At 42.2% G+C, this 18,105-nt stretch overlaps 1 protein-coding gene across 2 annotated transcripts; it reads right to left on the bottom strand.

Moving 5' to 3' along the window:
• Positions 1–7,944: 7,944 nt before the first annotated feature.
• Positions 7,945–18,074, bottom strand: LOC111867289. 2 transcript variants are annotated; one of them, XM_023857008.2, is made up of 5 exons: positions 17,954–18,074; positions 14,703–14,779; positions 11,062–11,608; positions 10,733–10,898; positions 7,945–8,268 (listed from the first exon to the last, which is right to left on the bottom strand). In XM_023857008.2, exons 3-5 carry the CDS (start codon positions 11,591–11,593, stop codon positions 8,202–8,204), a joined length of 765 nt encoding a protein of 254 aa, XP_023712776.1. In that variant the 5' UTR covers positions 11,594–11,608; positions 14,703–14,779; positions 17,954–18,074; the 3' UTR covers positions 7,945–8,201. The 2 variants fall into 2 exon arrangements, with proteins under 2 accessions (XP_023712776.1, XP_023712777.1); XM_023857009.2 differs by lacking the exon at positions 14,703–14,779.
• Positions 18,075–18,105: the final 31 nt, after the last annotated feature.

Here is an 18,105-nt window from a genome sequence, read left to right as displayed (position 1 = left end):
TGTGGCAAAGGTCTGCAAATTTTGTTTGTATGCGCTCAAATTTATTGGAGTCAGTAATCGTAACAGAGTTCCAAGCAACAGGACAATATTCCGGTTTAGATCTGGCCAAAGCAAAATATAGCATCAGTAGACGGTCTGAGGTGTGAACAGAAAATTTTATTGTGCGAATTAGCCCCAGTAACTTCGGTGCGCGTGAAAAAAGAAAATCGAGATAATGATGAAAATGGAATTTAGAGTAAATATGCACACCCAAATCCTCAATATAATCTTTTCGCAGGATAAAATAATTCCCAAGTCTGTACTGATAATCCAGAACCTTCGTAACCTTGAAAAGATTCTGTCGATGGTGTATGCTGTACAGAACTATTAGGCTTATTTTGGACTCTATCCATCGTCTGGTACAATAAGACAAAAAAACCAAAACGTTGTGGTTTTCTGTCTTACCCACGTATATACCAGACGATGGATAGAGTCCAAAATAAGTCTAATAGTTCTGTACAGATCTTTCGTCTTCCTGGTAAAAGATATGACACTAATTTTACTGAAATTAGGCTTCGTAAAATTCGCCGAACACCAATTATGTAAACAATCAATATCTGACTGTAGAAGAAAACATTCGCTAGGCGAACTAACAGGTCAATAGGTTTTAAGGTCGTCAGCAAAAATAAGACAGTTTGGGTGATTAATTATGCTACACAAATCATTTATAAAAATATTAAAAAGCGAAATCCCTATAACTGTGCCTTGAGGTACGTCTGACTGCACGACAAAAGACGTGAAAATTATAACAGAGAAAAGCACACGAGATTGTCAGTTTGTTAGATTTGTTAAAAATGATGATGATGATGATAATGATAATAATAATAATAATAATAATGCTACAACTACTACCACTACACCCTACGTTTTTGTTGGTTTATGATTTGTTCTATTGTGTTCTTTAGTTATACTAAACCCTACAATGAAATTGTAGTATTGTAACTACACTGTTCCGTTTCTGTAATTGGGTTTACGGTTGTTGCGTCACAATATTAAGTACAAAAAATAATTATTATTACTATTGTAATTATTATTATATTAAAATGATACTCGATTATTAAAATATTTGTTTTATTCAAGATGAACATATGGTAAAAAAGGTAAAGCTATCCTTGTAACAGGCCGTGAAGGCCCATAGGTTTGTGAGGCGTCGAGGCTCCCACATTCTCTAGACAATCGGCTCATAGATGGCAGTGAGGTTGTCATCTTTACGTGCCAGCAGGACTTTACCCCCTAGGAAGATTCCTGGTACTCATTTCTGTTAGAGGTTGAGTCGACCCCAGGGCTATAGTGCGACTGGAAGGACTAGGTCAATTGGAAATATCCTATGATCTCATCGGGAATCGAACCCACGACGTGCCGGATTGTAGCATAGTACCGGTACAAACTACGCTACCGCGTGCCACCGATGAACATATATATTTATTTTTAATTTTGAGAGCTCATAATGTTTACCGTGATTGTCCTACTGAATTTTTGATATTGTCTATACTAAATGATAGAAGTTGCCTTGTTTTGTCTGTTACTTGCTTGTGTTTATTTTCTATCGTTCCTTGGCACTTCTTTACTTTACAATTGGACAATGGGCCGCCGAATAAGCACGAATTTGCCTGCTGTTTGCATGGTTGTGAAATCTGATCTCTCTGCAAATGAAGAACATTGAGGACAGGCTTCTGAAGGAAACATTTAGACCTATGAAACAGGTTAATAGCAGAGTGAAGAAGGAAAGTGAAAAGGATAGGTTAGTAATGTCTACTCTTCACCACGTATTAATACGTTGAGCATACCAAGGAGGGTGTGGTCGTAGGTGGTATGTACTAGTAGCACGCATGGAAATGAGAATACATATGTAAATCTAGTCGGAAACTTTGAAGGGAAGAGACCATTTGGAAGACACGACCGTAGATGAAACGATAATATTAAAAAAAATTTAAAATAGACTGTTTTTTTCTGTCTCATCATATGATTAGTAACGGACTCTCTTCTGGAGTTAAGTTATTCGACGCCTCTTTCAGGGTTGTGAATACACAATAGATTCGGTGGTTAATGAATACGTAACAGTTAATGGAATGTGAATTGGTGAGGGAAACCGTAGTATTATGAGAAAAACCTGCCATAGTGCCACATTATCCACTACAAATCCCGCATGACCTGGCCGGGGATCGAGCCTCGGAGTCCGCGGTGAGAAGCTGGCGACTAACTTCCTGAGCCATGCACAGCCACGTGACGGAATCTTCTGAACACAGTACTGGACTTTGGGATTTCATAATTTATTGGCCATGTGAGAGGACATGAACTTCTCTAAAAGAACTCTTGTTTCTTGGAGTTGATTTCGCAGGAAAAGCGACCTTCGTGCTCCTGGACATGCGTCAGTGTCACAGTGAAGGTTCAAGCTGTTTTGTCTAACTAGTGCTATCACTTGAGGGGAAGCTGTTGCATGATATATCACTTCTGATTTATAACATTTCTAAACCGCAACACAAGATATTCTCTTGGTCATGACCCACAGTATAATTTACTGGATTTCCGCTGATGGACTAGAAAGAATAATGTTCATACAGGATTTTGGGTTCTCGGTCATGCGGAGTTCTGTCTCCTGGGACATAATGCCACAGCCACCAGATGCTTTGTGCCTTCTTAACGCTTGTTTCCTGTTTGGCTTATTCTTAGAGCCTGAAGATGGAGGTAACATTTTCCTTTGAAACGTCTGTTGACTTTCAACGATTTCACGGCGGTATATTCCAGAATTCTTCAGTGATGTTTATATTTAACAAACAGAAAAAGAATCCTTTATTTCACCCAAAGTGATATTTTCCCCAATTTCTCATTTTGGAACCTGAACATAAAATAGGATGGCGTTCTAGAAACTGACGTGCGTATGTCACTGTTTCCGCAATCGTTTCATTTAGCAATGTTCCGGTGAAAAATAAAAAGCAAATGTCAGAAGTTCTGTAGTTTTGAGCGGGCACTGCTTGGGTTCCTTGCTCCATGTTACTGAAAACTGGCCTTGGTCCGACTGCCATTTTTTTCTTCTTGTGGCGCTACAGCCCCCATTTGGGCCTAGGCCTACCTCCATGAAACTCTCCGTTTCACTTCGGTTTATTAGATCTTACACATACGGTAGGACTCCTTGGGCGAGTGATCAGCTCGTCTCAAGGCCTCTACCTGTAGACAAACACAGAAAAACGCACACAAACATCCATGGCCTGAGTGGGATTCGAACCCACGATCCCGGCTTCCGAGCGAGCGGAGACAGTGCATGCCTTAGACCGCTCGGCTACCGTGACCGGCCCGACTGCCATTTACACAGAACAATATTTCCAGCCAGGTACCGCTGATTATTTGCATTCGGAACCCCCCCGTAACCTTGCGCATTATGGGCAACTGGCCAGATTATGTTTGAGAGCCCTTCATATTGTCAGAATAACGCAAATATATGAACTCTGTTGTGACTGAGTTCGCACGCACTCGAACACACTAGTGAAAGAGTCTGGCTTTGAGGTTTTCTTAAAATGGAGCTACTTACATTCTGTCACAATCTTATGAATATGTATTGCAGTTTAGAAGTGTTGCGTATGTTACGCCATGAAGTGACTTACGTATCTGTTTATGAATTATACCGTTACCAGGGTAGGATCCAGCTGTGGACTTAACATGTATCGCTTTTGCACTGCAGATTCGGTTACGGTGGTCCTGCAACCGGACCAGGGTGGGAGAGAACAGGAGATATGGGGAATTTCTGCGAAAGGTTTTTGCGTATGCCAGTATTACTACCGTATTTACGCATGTATAGGCCGCACATTTTTTGCCAAAAATTCAAGAGGAAAACTGGGGTGCGGCTTATATTCGAAATATTCGAAATCACACTTCATTTAAAAAAAAATTATATTCATAATTAGTAATAATAGTAATAATGTTCTACTCCTGAAATAATATTCCAAGAAAATGATTTTTTCTATAATTTCTGTCTGAAAATTGTGCTGCGGCCTATACACGCACGCGGCCTATACATGCGTAAATACGGTATATCCTGATGGCCTGGCAGTCCGTCCTTGGAGTAATGATTGAATAGACCTTTGCAATGTAGAACGTGAAAGTTAGACGCGGGCTGTGGCGTTAGAAACTGTCACAGTCATGGGATGCTGATAAACCAAGTGTGTCCTCATTTGGACAAGACGCCCATTAATGCAACAGCATGAATTACGATGGATTTAACAGATTGCAAGAGATGGACTTGGTTCACTCACATCACATGAATGTGATACAGGTTTTATACAGTGATTCGTGTTTTCTTCTTTACGTTTTAAGAGCCCAACCTGCCCAGTGCAGAGATTTCTTAGTTCAAAAAACAAAACTCCGTAGGTGGCCGCGCCATAGCTCAAGCGATTAGTTGCTGGCTTCCCACCTAGGCGGCCCGGGTTCAATCCCGGGTCTGGTCAAGTGGGATTTGTGGTGGACAAACTGGCGCTGGGGCAGGTTTTCTCCGAGTACTTCGGTTTCCCCTATCAATCTTTATTCCACCAGTTGCTCCACAATCACCCTCACCTATCGTCTGGGGCTGGTAAACTAGGCCAGAAGTGGCCGCAATACAAAGGACTTAGTCCCACCCCACTAGCATTAACGAAAAGCTCCGTAGGTGGTGTGGGAATTAGGCCATCACAAGGACTGCATGATCGCAGAGCAACAGTGAAATAGAGGACCAGACCAAGGTGGATTTGAACTAGCTATCTAGAGGTCCCATTATATTAAGAGCCATTTATCGACCTCTCGACCTATCGACAAAGCGACTGAACGCTGCTGCTGGACACTAAACAAATGTGTAGGTCTAATCGGAGTGTCCCTGGTTGGAACACAGGGTAACCAGTTACTTTTAATGGTCAGCCACGACAGTTGCGTTACAATTCGGCATTCAGACCTCAAGGCAGAACAGGATAATTTTCTTCTGCCATCTCCTTCAATAGCCCTTGTCGATCATCTTTGTATTTCAATGCATGTGAAGCCAACCTCCGCAGCATTAAGGACGCAATGAACCCCACAAAGTTTCTCCAAACGGCTGAATGCATAAAAACTTGAAACGTAACACAAAGTAACTTATAGACGATACATGCTTCCAGTATTATGTAAAGCCTGTGTTCAATACATGCAATGGATTGCAAGTGTAGAGTCGGGATAGCTCAGTCGGTATAGTGACTGGCTACGGGCTGGATGACCGAACGGTCGAAGCTCGCGTCGTAGTAGGGTCAAGAATTTTCTGTTCTCCTTGTTGTCCAGACTGGTTCTGACCCACCTAGCCTCCTATCCTATGGGTTCCGGGGGGCTCTTTCTCCGGCGGTAAAGCGGCCGGGGCGTGAATCTAATCACTCACCTCCAACTACTGCCGTTATCAAGAAAATGTGGATCTATACATCCGCCCCTCCATACGCCTTCATAGCGTAGTGATTAATTAGCTGAACACAGGCACGGCTTGACTTATATTCTTCGCCAAATATAATTAGATTGATCAAGTCAAGGAAGATGAAATGGTTAGGGCATGTAGCACGAATAGGGGCGAAGAGGGATGCATGTAGAAATTGGTTTGAAAGCCAGAAGGTAAGAGACCACTAGGAAGACCAAGACGTACGTGGGTGGATAATACCAAAGAGGATCTTAGAGAAATAGGATGGGGTGGTATGGATGGGATTGATCTGGCTCGTGATAGGGATCAGTGGAGGGCTCTTGTGAACACGGTAATGAACCTTCGGATTCCATAAAATGCTTGTAACTACTTGAATAACCGCATAGATGGCGGCTTCCCGAGAAGGGCTCAGCTCGAGGAAGTTAGTTAGTTAATTGACTGTAAAATATGATTATTTCTCAAATACATTAATGTACAGTTTCATGAAAAATGAATAATAGTAAATAACCCATTTATAACTGAATAAGGAAAGCAGGCAGCAAACAAAATTATTCTTACCAAGATCGAGAGAAATCGTGAACTTGATAGTCGTGAGCACAGCAGCTGCTGGCTTCTCATTGCTAGGGACTCCTCCTCCCGTCACAAATAAGCAATTCCTTGTTTGTTAGTAAACTCTTCTCGTTTTCTTAACAATACGTCTTTCACGCTGACATCTACAAGTGAGGCTCATAAATGCAGCAAATGCTGGCGGCTTGACTATGTCACAAGCAATGCACAGTGATGACGAAACTGAAAACCGTGACAGATACGTGACTCTTTACGATACATCTACTGTCATGACAGTAAGTCATTCTTCGATTTACAAAAATGTGATCACATTCGTCTTCTATTTCCCCGGCATACACCCGCTAATTATTTCATTTGATTCTCCTGGCTTAGAAATTAAGCACCATGGATGGGAGAGTGAGAATTAAGATTCTCGTCTACTTAACTTAAGCAGCAGGTGGGGTGAGTGGCTAACTTCATGCTCTGATCCCATAGACACAGATGAAGACGGCCCTGGTGCTCACTGTTAAGGGGCTGTGTCCCAGAGTTCACCTGGACACAGTGGCGAAGGAAAGAGTTTGTGCCCTAGTCGAGAATAGAAACCTTGTCGCCAACTGCAGCCAATCACTAACCTGAGTTTCCCCGGCTCATTTATGTCTGTATGTCGGGGAGCTGTACCGCAGTTGGTTGAGGCAAGGAAGGTCGCGGGTCCGAATCATTGGATTTTTCTTTTGACTTAATCCTTCCAGCATCATTATGGTCCTTGGGTCTACTTAGTCTCTAATAGAAATAAGTACCAGAAATCTTCCTGGGTGTAAAGGGCGGCCGGCACGTAAGCCTGATAACCTCACCGCCATCTTTGAACCGACTGTCTAAAAAATGGGGGGCCCTCGACGTCTCACAACCATATGGACCTGCACGGCCTGTTACAGGGATAGCTTTACCTTACCTCAATGTACGTATATATATGTGTACTATACGTGCAAGGGTATATAAATTGAACTTCAATTGGTTCCATGATATAGAAATTTCCCGCATTTTATGGAACCGGCAGTTCCTCAACAGCCATCATCGGTCCTTATTCTAAGCAGATGAATCGAATCCAAGCTCTTATATCCTGTTTATTTACGATCTCTTTAAAGATTATGCTGCCACATATGCCCATGTTTCCCAAGTAATATCCTCTCTTCTCGTTCCCAACTGAAACTCTGTATGCATTTACCATCTCCCCTATGCATGCTACATCTTGAGCTTAACCGACTAGCATTTGATCCATACAAATAATATGTTTATACTCGTGTCTGTGAAAACGGATGTTCCGTGTACAGAGAGGTCAGGTTCGCATTGAAACGGACAGCAAGACACAGATTTCACCCCTTTCGTCCCACTCCCTTGTTAACACAGGTGTGTAACCTCTGCCTTGTAGTTATGTCTTATTTTGTGTCATTTCATGACTGTCAGTAGGTAAACTACATAGCGTCTAATGGCAGGATGATATATGAATGATGAAATGGAGTTGGAAGGAAGCAGCCTAGTCGAGGTACTGAGTAAAACCATAGTCAGGGTAGTCGGTGTCCCGGCCAAGACTCGAACCGAGCATCTTTCGAGAACGAGTCTAGAGAGTTAATGTTTTACCTGTCCACTCGTTTTATATAGTTATATCCTTCATGGAAAGAAGTAAATTAGCCAAATAATTGTTACGAATTATCAGATTATGTTCAATTCTTTATTTTATAATGTTCAATATATAAGTAAATAAACAATGATTTCTTTTTCCCTTTGGCGCTACAGCCTTCATTTGGGCCTAGGCCTACCTCCATGAAACTCTCAGTTTCATGGAGGTTTACTAGATCTTAGACATTCGGTAGGACTCCTTGGGCGGGTGATCAGCTCGTCGCAAGGCCTCTACCTGTACACAAACACAGAAAAACGCACACATACAAACTAAACATCCATGCCCTGAGTGGGATTCGAACCCACGATCCCGGCTTCCGAGCGAGCGAAGACAGTGCATGCCTTAGACCGCTCGGCTCCCGTGACGGGCAAACAATGATATATAAATACGTAAATAAATAAATAACAGATGAGCTATGCTGCAAAGAATACTTTATGTAAAAATCCACCTTGTTTTCACATCATTTGGATGTGCAGAGATGGCGCTGATAATTTCATGTGTAATTGTTTGCAGCTCCGTTTCTAGTTGGTGGCCTGACAGTGAAGTTCAGTGATAAACCTGTCTTCCGCTGTGATATTGTTTTGAAGACTCCAGCAGGAACATGGTGAGCAGTCTAGAACAAGAATTTAACAAAGCAGATGAGGCAGGAACGTGTCGTGCGCTTCGCGTAGCGTCAGGTAAGATTCTTTTATAGGAAACAAGCCTGGTAATTTCAATTATAATGGAATACAAAGATTTCTTCGCGGAACTTAATGGAAATCCTTTCGTAATTTCGGAGATTCAACATACGACCGGACCAACAGATATGAATTTCTCATTTTCAGTTATTTTAGATGCATTCGAAAATCTGCGGAGTGTCTATTGAAATAGTTCTGACTATTCGTATGTCTGCAGGATGTGGGGTTCTCCAGCGGTGGTTATGAAAAGTTCTGTCTTGTGGGACATAGCGCCGTGTAGAATCTGAGGTTCTCACAGCGGTGGTTATGAAGAGTTCTGTCTTCTGGGATATAGCGCTGTGTAGGAAATGAGGTTCTCACAGCGGTGGTTATGAAGAGTTCTGTCTTCTGGGATATAGCGCTGTGTAGGAAATGAGGTTCTCACAGCGGTGGTTATGAAGAGTTCTGTCTTCTGGGATACAACGCCGTGTAGCCCGCTCAAAGACAACCGAAGTTGGGAAGAAATATGTGGCCTTCATCTTCAGGGTCGAAAAATAAGCCTGCTTCAAGCTGGTTTCTTGCTTAGTTTATTCTTCAACTCTGAAGATGGAGGCAAAGTGTTCCTTTCAAATGTTGCTTGACTTTCAGCGGACTACACGGCATTATATCATGGAAGACAGAATTCTTCGTTCGTCGAGCTGTTTACATGCATGAAATAACTAGGGAACCGCTGACGGATTTTGATGAAATTTGATATTAGGGAGGTCTAATAAATTTCGTCTTCACATTTCAATCTTAATTAAAATCGATCAAGAATAACGGATATTTTAAGGTTCGGCCACACAGAGAGCTACGCTATGTTCGCTACGTACGCTACGTACGCTGTGCACACTCTGAGACGCAGGTAACAGGGAACATAGCGAACGTAGGGTACGGAAGTCTGTGTGGCCAGTCACATTGGCAATAAAGGGAAATATATTTCTGTTCGTATAGCGAACATAGCGTACGTAGCGCTCTGTGTGGCCGAACCTTTACACGTGCCTTTTTGGCGTGTCTCGATCTTAACCGGCTAAATATTTACTGGAGTGAAATATGTTTCAAATTATTTTGTAGAGAAAAACAAAACAAACATATTTTATATTCTTCCGTAAGGCTTAATTTAACAATCTTCCAAACACGCCTGAAGATTATCGAAGTTTCTTATTCTCGACGATAATTAAACGAAACCTCCTCCTACATGAATTTACTGGTCTACGTGTGCATAAAGATACAATTAATTGAAAAATAATTGATTAAACTACAGAGTCCTTTATCTCGATCATTATAGGTAAACCTATGAGAAAACAATTGTTTCAATATTTTCAACAAATGATTGCAATTAAGAAAAAATCAAAGAAAGTGTTGAATGAGTTTAGATTGCGTTGAAATTATATAAGTTATATTTTTTTAATGTACTACTCTATTACAATATTACTATGAAGCACGTACTGGGCAATTTATATACACTTTTTCTAATGTGTTTAATAACGGGGACCTGCGAATCCGTAATATCTAATGTTAATTCATTCATACACCAACCCTTTTACTTATGGCTGATTTAAATATCAAGTAACAGTGTAGAGTTCCAATTTGATGAGCATTGTTATCATCATTTCATTTATAATTTCTTTTGCGGAATGCGCCTTTTTGTTAAGTATGCGTTGGATACTTTTACGACCTTGGTCCTTTTTTGAGATTCGAAGTTTTTTGTGACAAAGTATGAACATTGTAGTGTGTAGGCTCTTTATTAGGTAACGCCTCGAAACAAACAACAAAACAGCATTCGCTGCTAGGTAACGGACCCTTAGTAAGCAAGTATACGCAGCCGTTAACGAATAACTCCTTGGAAAACAAACATGTTCTCAAAGAAGATATTGGAGTACAAGAGCGAATGGTGTTTTCTACGCGGTCTGTGCCGAGATGTTATAACGGAAACAAGTTTAGAAGATAGTCAGTTGTAACAGAGTGAGATGGCAGAGAGTTGTAAGAGAGTCTGTGTAAAGAAGACTTCGTCGGTGCAGTTGAAAAATCCCCACTGTTAGAAGCCATTACCAGGGAACGACTGGTGGAGATACAGAAGATGGAAAAGACTTAGCGTTTGCTGTAGTGATTTGTAAAATGTGGAAATTAGCAATAGTGTTATAGCTACTTATAATTACGACCTCAAAATTATCAACAAATACAATCTCCAATTCAAACCCCGTCTATAGTCACTCATACATGTGACAATATGTTTGAATTGGAGATTACAGAAATTGTGCCTCTTCAAGGTATTTCCATAGAAATTAAATTATGTAATTCGAAAAATTACGGAAAATTCTAGTAAAAATATAAACTTCCAAATTATGCAAGGTCAGACATTAGTCTGTTGATGAGTCTCACCTAGGGACTGAGTTGTGGCCATCAACGTACTCGGCTACACGCCTAAGCCTACAGCGTGCGTCCTCTGCGCAGTTGTTCTCAATTTCAAGGGCTGAATTCTTGTCAACACTCTCAAGAACTAGGCGAGTCAGCCTGTTAAGCCGACCTTCCAAACTGTCGGCTGAGCCTGCAACAGATTTGTTTTGTGTGATTAGCAGGGCCCGGATTTCTCCGATTTATATGAGTCTCAAACGTCCGGAAGAAGATGCTCAATGAGAAATCTGAATAAAATATACGCTGCTTCCTTGCTGAGCAATTCTCTGTTACTTCTGTAACATGTTCTAACTCACCTTCGTTGGAGAGAAGAAGTTTCCTGTCTCCTGCAGAGGAACCTCCGGAGTCTAATTTGGGCAGGAAGAGTAAGACACAAATTACGGCTATAAACTTTACGATCATCTTAAAAATGAGCACTTTGAGAATGATCTTACACACAGTCGCAAAGTCCAGACCTACTGGTAGCCCCTTGAAACCATGGTCAGGAGCAGCATAGGGTGCCCCATACACTGGTGACAAGGGGGCACCGTATTCTGATAGTCCTGAGGCACCAGATGGTCCCGATAGTCCCGAAGGAGGATCGTAAAACGGATGGATGTTGGGTCCGTGGGTGTTGTAAGAGGGAAAAGTTACGCCGTAAGTTTGGCCCGGGAACACTACACTAGGAGAGCTGCCATGGAAATCTGGAGACACGTGTGTGTCCGAATAGGCATCCAAATACGTGTCCCGCCCTTCCCGGGGCACATCCTTCTTCTCACCCGTGGAATAAGAGAGATGCCCCAACAGCAGAGCTGTCCAAAGGATAGCCATGTGTTTTTTCATTGACATCTCGCTGATTAGATGCTGAAAAATAAGATAAAATTTAGTAAACATCTCCTAGTTCTATCCTCATCTTATAACTCCGACAGTAAATAAATTTCCAGCAAATTTAGAGATATAGTTTAGTTTTTTAAAATGGCTCGTCTAGCCCATTCAGGGCCCTGGCCTCTTATTCAGTTCCACAGGACTCCTTGCACGAATGATCAGTTCGTCGCAAAGCCGCTACCTAAACGCAAGACAACACAAACAGAATAAATCCATACACACACATCAAACATCCATGCCTTAAGTGGCGTTCGAACACACGATCCCAGTGTCCAAGAGAGCGAACACAGTTCATACCTTAGACCGCGCGGCTACTGTGACTGGCAGAGAATTTAATTTTGTTTTTTTTATTGTTAGTGGGGTGGGACTAAGTCCCGCGACCACTTCTGGCCTATTGTACCAGCCCCAGATGATAGGTGAGGGTGATTGTGGAGGAATTTGTGGAATGAAGATTGGTAGGGGAAACCGAAGTACTCGGAGAAAACCTGCCCCAGCGCCATTTTGTCCACCACAAATCCCACTTGACCAGACCCGGGATCGAACCCGGGCCGCCGCGGTGGGAAGCCAGCGACTAACCGCTATGGCGCCGCCCTTAATTTTGCTTACTATCTATTAAATGTAATCACACTTTAATCCGAAATTGTGGAGGTTTATTTAGCTATGAAGTATAGCGCAGAGATCATGAATTTGTGAGGTCGGAAAAAAAGTATGGAAAGATTGAATTGAATTCTTTTCTTTAAAATTCAGGGTCGTGTTTTGGACTAACACCATCTCTTCCTTGTCTTCGACAAATATGCCATTCAGTTAAGTCTATTTTATTAAATGCCTGTAATTAGTCATCACCCATAGGACTATTGACATTTATATTTGCTACGTTCTAAAAAATTAGTCTTTTTGGAGTGATACTGTGCAGTTCAGTACGTAGGTACCCACTTTTCAGACGAACTTGCTACCTTAATGTTCAAAGTCGAAGTATAGCGAAATGCTTCGACCCCGAAGATTCCACTGAATTTAAACAAAATACCGTATTTACGCATGTATAGGCCGCGTGCGTGTATAGGCCGCAGCACAATTTTCAAACAGAAATTATAGAAAAAATAATTTTCTTGGAATATTATTTCAGGAGTAGAACACCCTGTATTACTAATTATGAATAGAATTTTTTTAAATGAAGTGTGATTTCGAATATTTCGAATATAAGCCGCACCCCATTTTTCCTCTTGAATTTTTGGCAAAAAATGTGCGGCCTATACATACGTAAATACGGTAAGTGAATAGAATTATTTCATACGTGGAAAATTCCATTTAAGGCCTTATTGAAACTAGGCTTTATTATGTGTCATATTAGGCTAAAGTCTGAACTGCCTCACAAATTTAAGTGAAACTCTTCCATATCGAATTAAAAAAAATCAGACCAATTTTGGGGTGCTGAAGGCTAGATCACAGACGAACAAAGAGACACAGATATGGGCAGACAGACAGATGGACATATATGATATTCGCATAAGATGTTCTTTTTGCTTTATAACAAAAAGCCTAGATAAATGGAATGGAACCGCCAGAAATCAGTTGTCTCAGAACGGCGTCCAGAAATATGTTACTTAACCAAAAGAATAGCGAAGAGAGGCAGAAGTGGCGCTCTTAGCCTGGGATGTGACAGCCCTCCTCAACAGCATCATGGTATAAAAATGCTGTACAACCTAATTTTTTTAAAAAGAAACTAGGAAATTAAAATGTAGTTATAGAAATATAACAGATCGAAAATGCGGTTTCACATCGCACCCCCAAAAAATCTATTCTAATACTTTCACATAGCTTTAACATCTGTGTCTAACATACGTATTGTCGAATACAGACTAAATTTCGTATCCCTAGTTTCTCTTCAACAGGTCAAGGGAGGGAAGAGAAGCAGAAAGCAGAATGTTGAATTTGCATATAGATCTACCTTACATAAGATTCCATGGAGCAAAGTCTGTCGTGAGAAGCTAACAGTCTTCAATTGATCGAGAAATTTCCCACTTTCTATTGACCTCGGAGGGTCACTATCGTAGATTGTGAAGAATTCTGACGATGGTATGTAACACTCGGGATTACTGGATTTTTGGACTTTGTCCATCTTCCAGTATTCTAAAAACTAAGAGAACACGACGTTCCGAGACGTCATGTGGGGAAGAGATCCAGTTTTCGAAAGGTACTCTCTAGTTTTTAGAATACCGGATGATGGACAATGTCCAAAAATCCAGTAATTCTGAGAAGCACTATTCTGTTAACATTAGCGTTTCACCGGCCATTATCCTGGACCAGAAAATTTCAGTCCATACTCCCTTAAGGTTCCCTCATTATTGTTGTTATTAGGGAGCCAGGATAGCTCAGTCGGTATAGCGACTAGCTACGGGCTGGACGGCAGAGTGGTCGGAGCTTGAATCCCGGTGGGGGCAAGAATTTCCACTTCTCTACGCAGTACAGACCGGCTCTAGGGTCCACTCAGCCTCCTATTCAATAGGTACCAGGGGCTCTTTCCCCGGGGGTAAAGCGGTCAGGGCGTGAAACTGACAACTCATCTCGAACTAGTGCCGAGGTCAAGAGAGTATGGCTCCATACATCCACTCCCCCATACGTCTTCATGGCGTAGTGCTTAATTAGTTAAGCTCAGGGACAGCTTTACTATTATTGTTATTAATCACCTCTCGTAATACTCTCATCGTCAGCAGATTATGTTCAAATAAAATTATATTAATGTAAACAATACTGCATTTATTTTAGTACGTGCTCTAAAATAACAGAGATTTGTAACATTAATTGTTATTTATTTAATTGCGCTTAGTTGTGATTTATTTAACGACGTTTTAAGTAGCTCAGAATATATAGTGCCGATAGACAGGATGATCAGCAAGTGGTGAATTGGAATGGTTGTGGAAGGAAGCAGCCATGGCTTGATGCGAGGTACTATCCCAGAATTTTTCTTGAAAGACTAAGGACAGTCGGTCTCCGGGTTGAGATTTCATCCCAGGACCTCCTGAATATGAAGCAGGAGTGCTGTTCACTTGACCGCAACGTTCGGTTTGCCATGTACCTTTCTTGTGGATTATTTAACGATGCTCTTAGTATCCAGACAACTTAGCGTCGGATGGCAGATTGACTGGAACGGCACTGGAAAGAAGCGACCGTGATGTAACAGAGATATTATTGTGGTATTTGCTTGGAGGAACTGAGGAAAACCAAGAAAAGTCAGGATAGTTTGTGTTCCGACCGAGATTCTACCAAGGCACCTTCCGAATACAAATATAAAATGTTATCGCTAGACAATCTTTTTGGTATTTATCTCATTACCACATGTAGGTATATGTACGCCGATCACAGTTGCCGCCCGGTCTAAGGCATGAAATACTTTCGCCCGCTCAAACATTGGGATCGTGGGTTCGAATCCCACTCGAGGTCTGGATGTCTCTATGCGTTTATTCTCTTTGCGTTGTCCTATGTAAGTAGCGGCCTTGCTACGGGCTGGTCTCCCGTCTGAGAAGTCCTACCGTCTGTATATAAGATTAAGAAGTTGAAAAAGGCGACTAGGGCCCAAACTGGCCTATAGAGCCACTAGCAGGGGTGGTAATAGTAAAGGTAAAGCTATTTCTGTAACAGGCCGTGGAGGCCCATAGGGTTATGAGACGTCGAGGCTCCCACATTTTCTAGATCACAGATGGCGGAAAGTTGTCAGCCTTACGCGCCGGCAGCGTTTTACCCCCAGAAATATTCCTAGTATTCATTTCTGTTACAGGCTGAGTCAACCACAGGGCCATAGTGCGGCAGGAAGGATTAGGGCAATTGAAAACGCCAATGAACTCACCGGGAATCGAACCGACAACCTTGCGGCTTAAAGCAACTACACTACCGCGTGCCCCATCAGCAGTAGTTACATATATGTACCCCTGTATGTGCACGAACCGCATAATGAGTTGTGTGAAATCGATATCTAACATTTTCCCCCACTCCTCAGTACAACGGTAAGTACTGTTCCGGATTCTAGAGGCTCGCGGGCCAATGCAGCATTAGCCAACCATACACGAACGCTCTTCCAGTAGGCCTGTTCCCGTTATGTGTAGGGTATGTGTCGGTATTCACGACGCAAACCCGCACCTCAGCGCGACGCGCGGTTCCTTTGGTGGACAATTCCAGCAGAAACCTACCGAAACCTTCGCTGCACATCCAGGATTAGGAAGGCATAACCGTCCGCTTGTTTTATCTCCCGGTTCACTTAACGGATTTCGAAAGGGAGAAATGCTAGGGATACCAAGGCGTCAATAGGAGGATAATATTAAAATGGATATTAAAAATATGATGTGGTGCCTGGATCGGGTTCAAATGTCACAAGATATGGATCAATGGAAGTTCGTTAACACTGCAGCCAACATTATAATTCCATTAAATGTGGGAATTTCTTGACTAGCTGAGCTGCAGTCAGTTTCTGATAAAGGATTCTGCCGTATAGATCCGTAATGCTCCAGTATAATACACCGTCCCACTGCTGTTGCATGAACAGAAGTGGAACAACAATTTTAGCTTGGAGGGAAGGAAATATTAATTTCTTCCGTATAAACGCTAGTAAAATGTAGATAAGAAGAAGCAGCATTAAATTTTTGTTACAAAACAGGCGTAAATTAAAAAATATTTGTGAATGTTAAAATATTTTTATACACTACGCTATTTTGTGTACCTTACGAAGAGAGCATAGTGTGACAGGTGAACCCACTGCATAGAGAAGTGTCACTTCCTAAGTAACGCATTGTCAAGACACTGCGCTGACAGCCAGCGTCTATTGCTAGTCAACAGCTAGCAATTCCTAGGCAACGAATAGGCCCGCTGACAAATACTCTAGTTAACACGGAAAACAGAACCCTTCGACAAGGTGTTCTCTCAGCGGTACGCGAAGAGCTACTTAAGAGGGTAGATTGTGACAGGACAGTTCAGATTCGAGGAGAGATAGGAGAAGAACCAAGAGTGGGAAGACTCCACCGAGAAGAGCGGTGCAAGAGGATAACCGCTGAAGAGGAAACGCAGAGAGACGACGGACTAATCAGGTCGCTTCGTCTGAAAGGACGTTATTTGAGAGTGATTGTGAGTGTGAGTGTGAACGAGTAATTCTCCAATAAACAGCATCGCCTAAAGCCGCAACCCCGGAAGCCCGGACACGTGACAACACATAGAAACATGATAAAGGAACTGTCTAAGTTGTTACGTAATCATGACGATTAACAGTTACCAATAAATAAAAATATACTTAATTTCTGAGAAAATTTTTTATCACTTACAAGAAGCAATCTCAGTATTCCTTGTCGAAACGTATTTCTGTGAGATAACATTAACTATGAGCCGGGATAGCGTAGTGGGTATAGCGACTGGCTACAGGCTGGACGAGAAAGGGGTCGGAGTTCGCGTTCCAATAGGGTCAAGAATTTTGTCTTCTCCACGTCGTGGGTCCACCCAACCTCCCATCCAATGGGTACCGGAGGAACTTTCCCCGAAGGTAAAGCGGCAGGGGCGTGAAGCTGACCACTCACCTCCAACTAGTGCCGAGATCAAGAAAACGTGGATCTATAGATACACTCCCCCATACGCTTTCATGGCGTAGTGCTTAATTAGTTAAGCACAGGGACGGCTTCTACAGACTACACAGTTCACTCACTAAATAGACCGCCCTGGAACACAGGGATACGAGGCCCGGGAGGGACAGGCCATGAGGTCACATAGGCTCTGAAACGCAATCAGCCTCTGGGGGATCCTTCCGCGAGAGAAGAACAGTGCACGCATTCTTATTGGAAGTGTGGCCAGTTTACTTTAATGATGTAATAGCAGTGCATAGGCCATTACAAATAAATGACGGTATAATAAAGTTTATCTTTTACTTAACCAGGACGCCACGAAGGCTTGTAAGGTAGCGAAGATAACGCTCAATTGATTCTAGACCTCGGTACTTCCTCGGAGGTGACTACAAATAGACCTAAGCACGTATATCTATCTATGACTCTACAGCCCTTTGTTGGGCCTTGGCCGCTTTTTCAGTTTCCTGAACTTTTTACAGAACCGGTATAGACCCTTGGACGCGGGATCAGCCCGTCGCAAGGCCGCTACCTACACACGGATTAAACGCACAGACATCCATGCCTTCAGTGTGATTCGAAACCACGATCCCAACGTTTAGAGCGAGAGAAGACAGTTCATGCCTTAGACCGCGCGGCTAGTGCAATCGGTTAGCAAATAAATAAGCGATAATACTCTTAATACTTTTCTGTTAATTTCCTCATATCCTGATTGTGTTCATAATATACTTACAGTTATTGAATTTTCTTCCAAAAGCTACCACGCCCTGTCGTACTGATTGGTATCATATCATCACAGTAGCAGAACAGAAAAACAACTGCCATATTCTTAATGGCGAACAGTAGTCCGACTGACATACCTTGGTAAGACAATACATACGTCAC

Source organism: Cryptotermes secundus, unplaced genomic scaffold (genome assembly GCF_002891405.2).
Source record: "Cryptotermes secundus unplaced genomic scaffold, Csec_1.0 scaffold1475, whole genome shotgun sequence".
NCBI lineage: Eukaryota > Metazoa > Arthropoda > Insecta > Blattodea > Kalotermitidae > Cryptotermes > Cryptotermes secundus.
This window is presented reverse-complemented; position numbering and strand designations above follow the sequence as displayed.

Coding starts and splice junctions, on each gene's coding strand:
- LOC111867289 (XM_023857008.2), bottom strand. CDS start 11,593: ATGTCAATGAAAAAACACATGGCTATCCTTTGGACAGCTCTGCTGTTG. Junction 10,899..11,061: donor ACTTCTTCTCTCCAACGAAG/GTGAGTTAGAAC, acceptor AATCTGTTGCAG/GCTCAGCCGACAGTTTGGAA. Junction 8,269..10,732: donor GGCCACAACTCAGTCCCTAG/GTGAGACTCATC, acceptor TTCTTGTTCTAG/ACTGCTCACCATGTTCCTGC.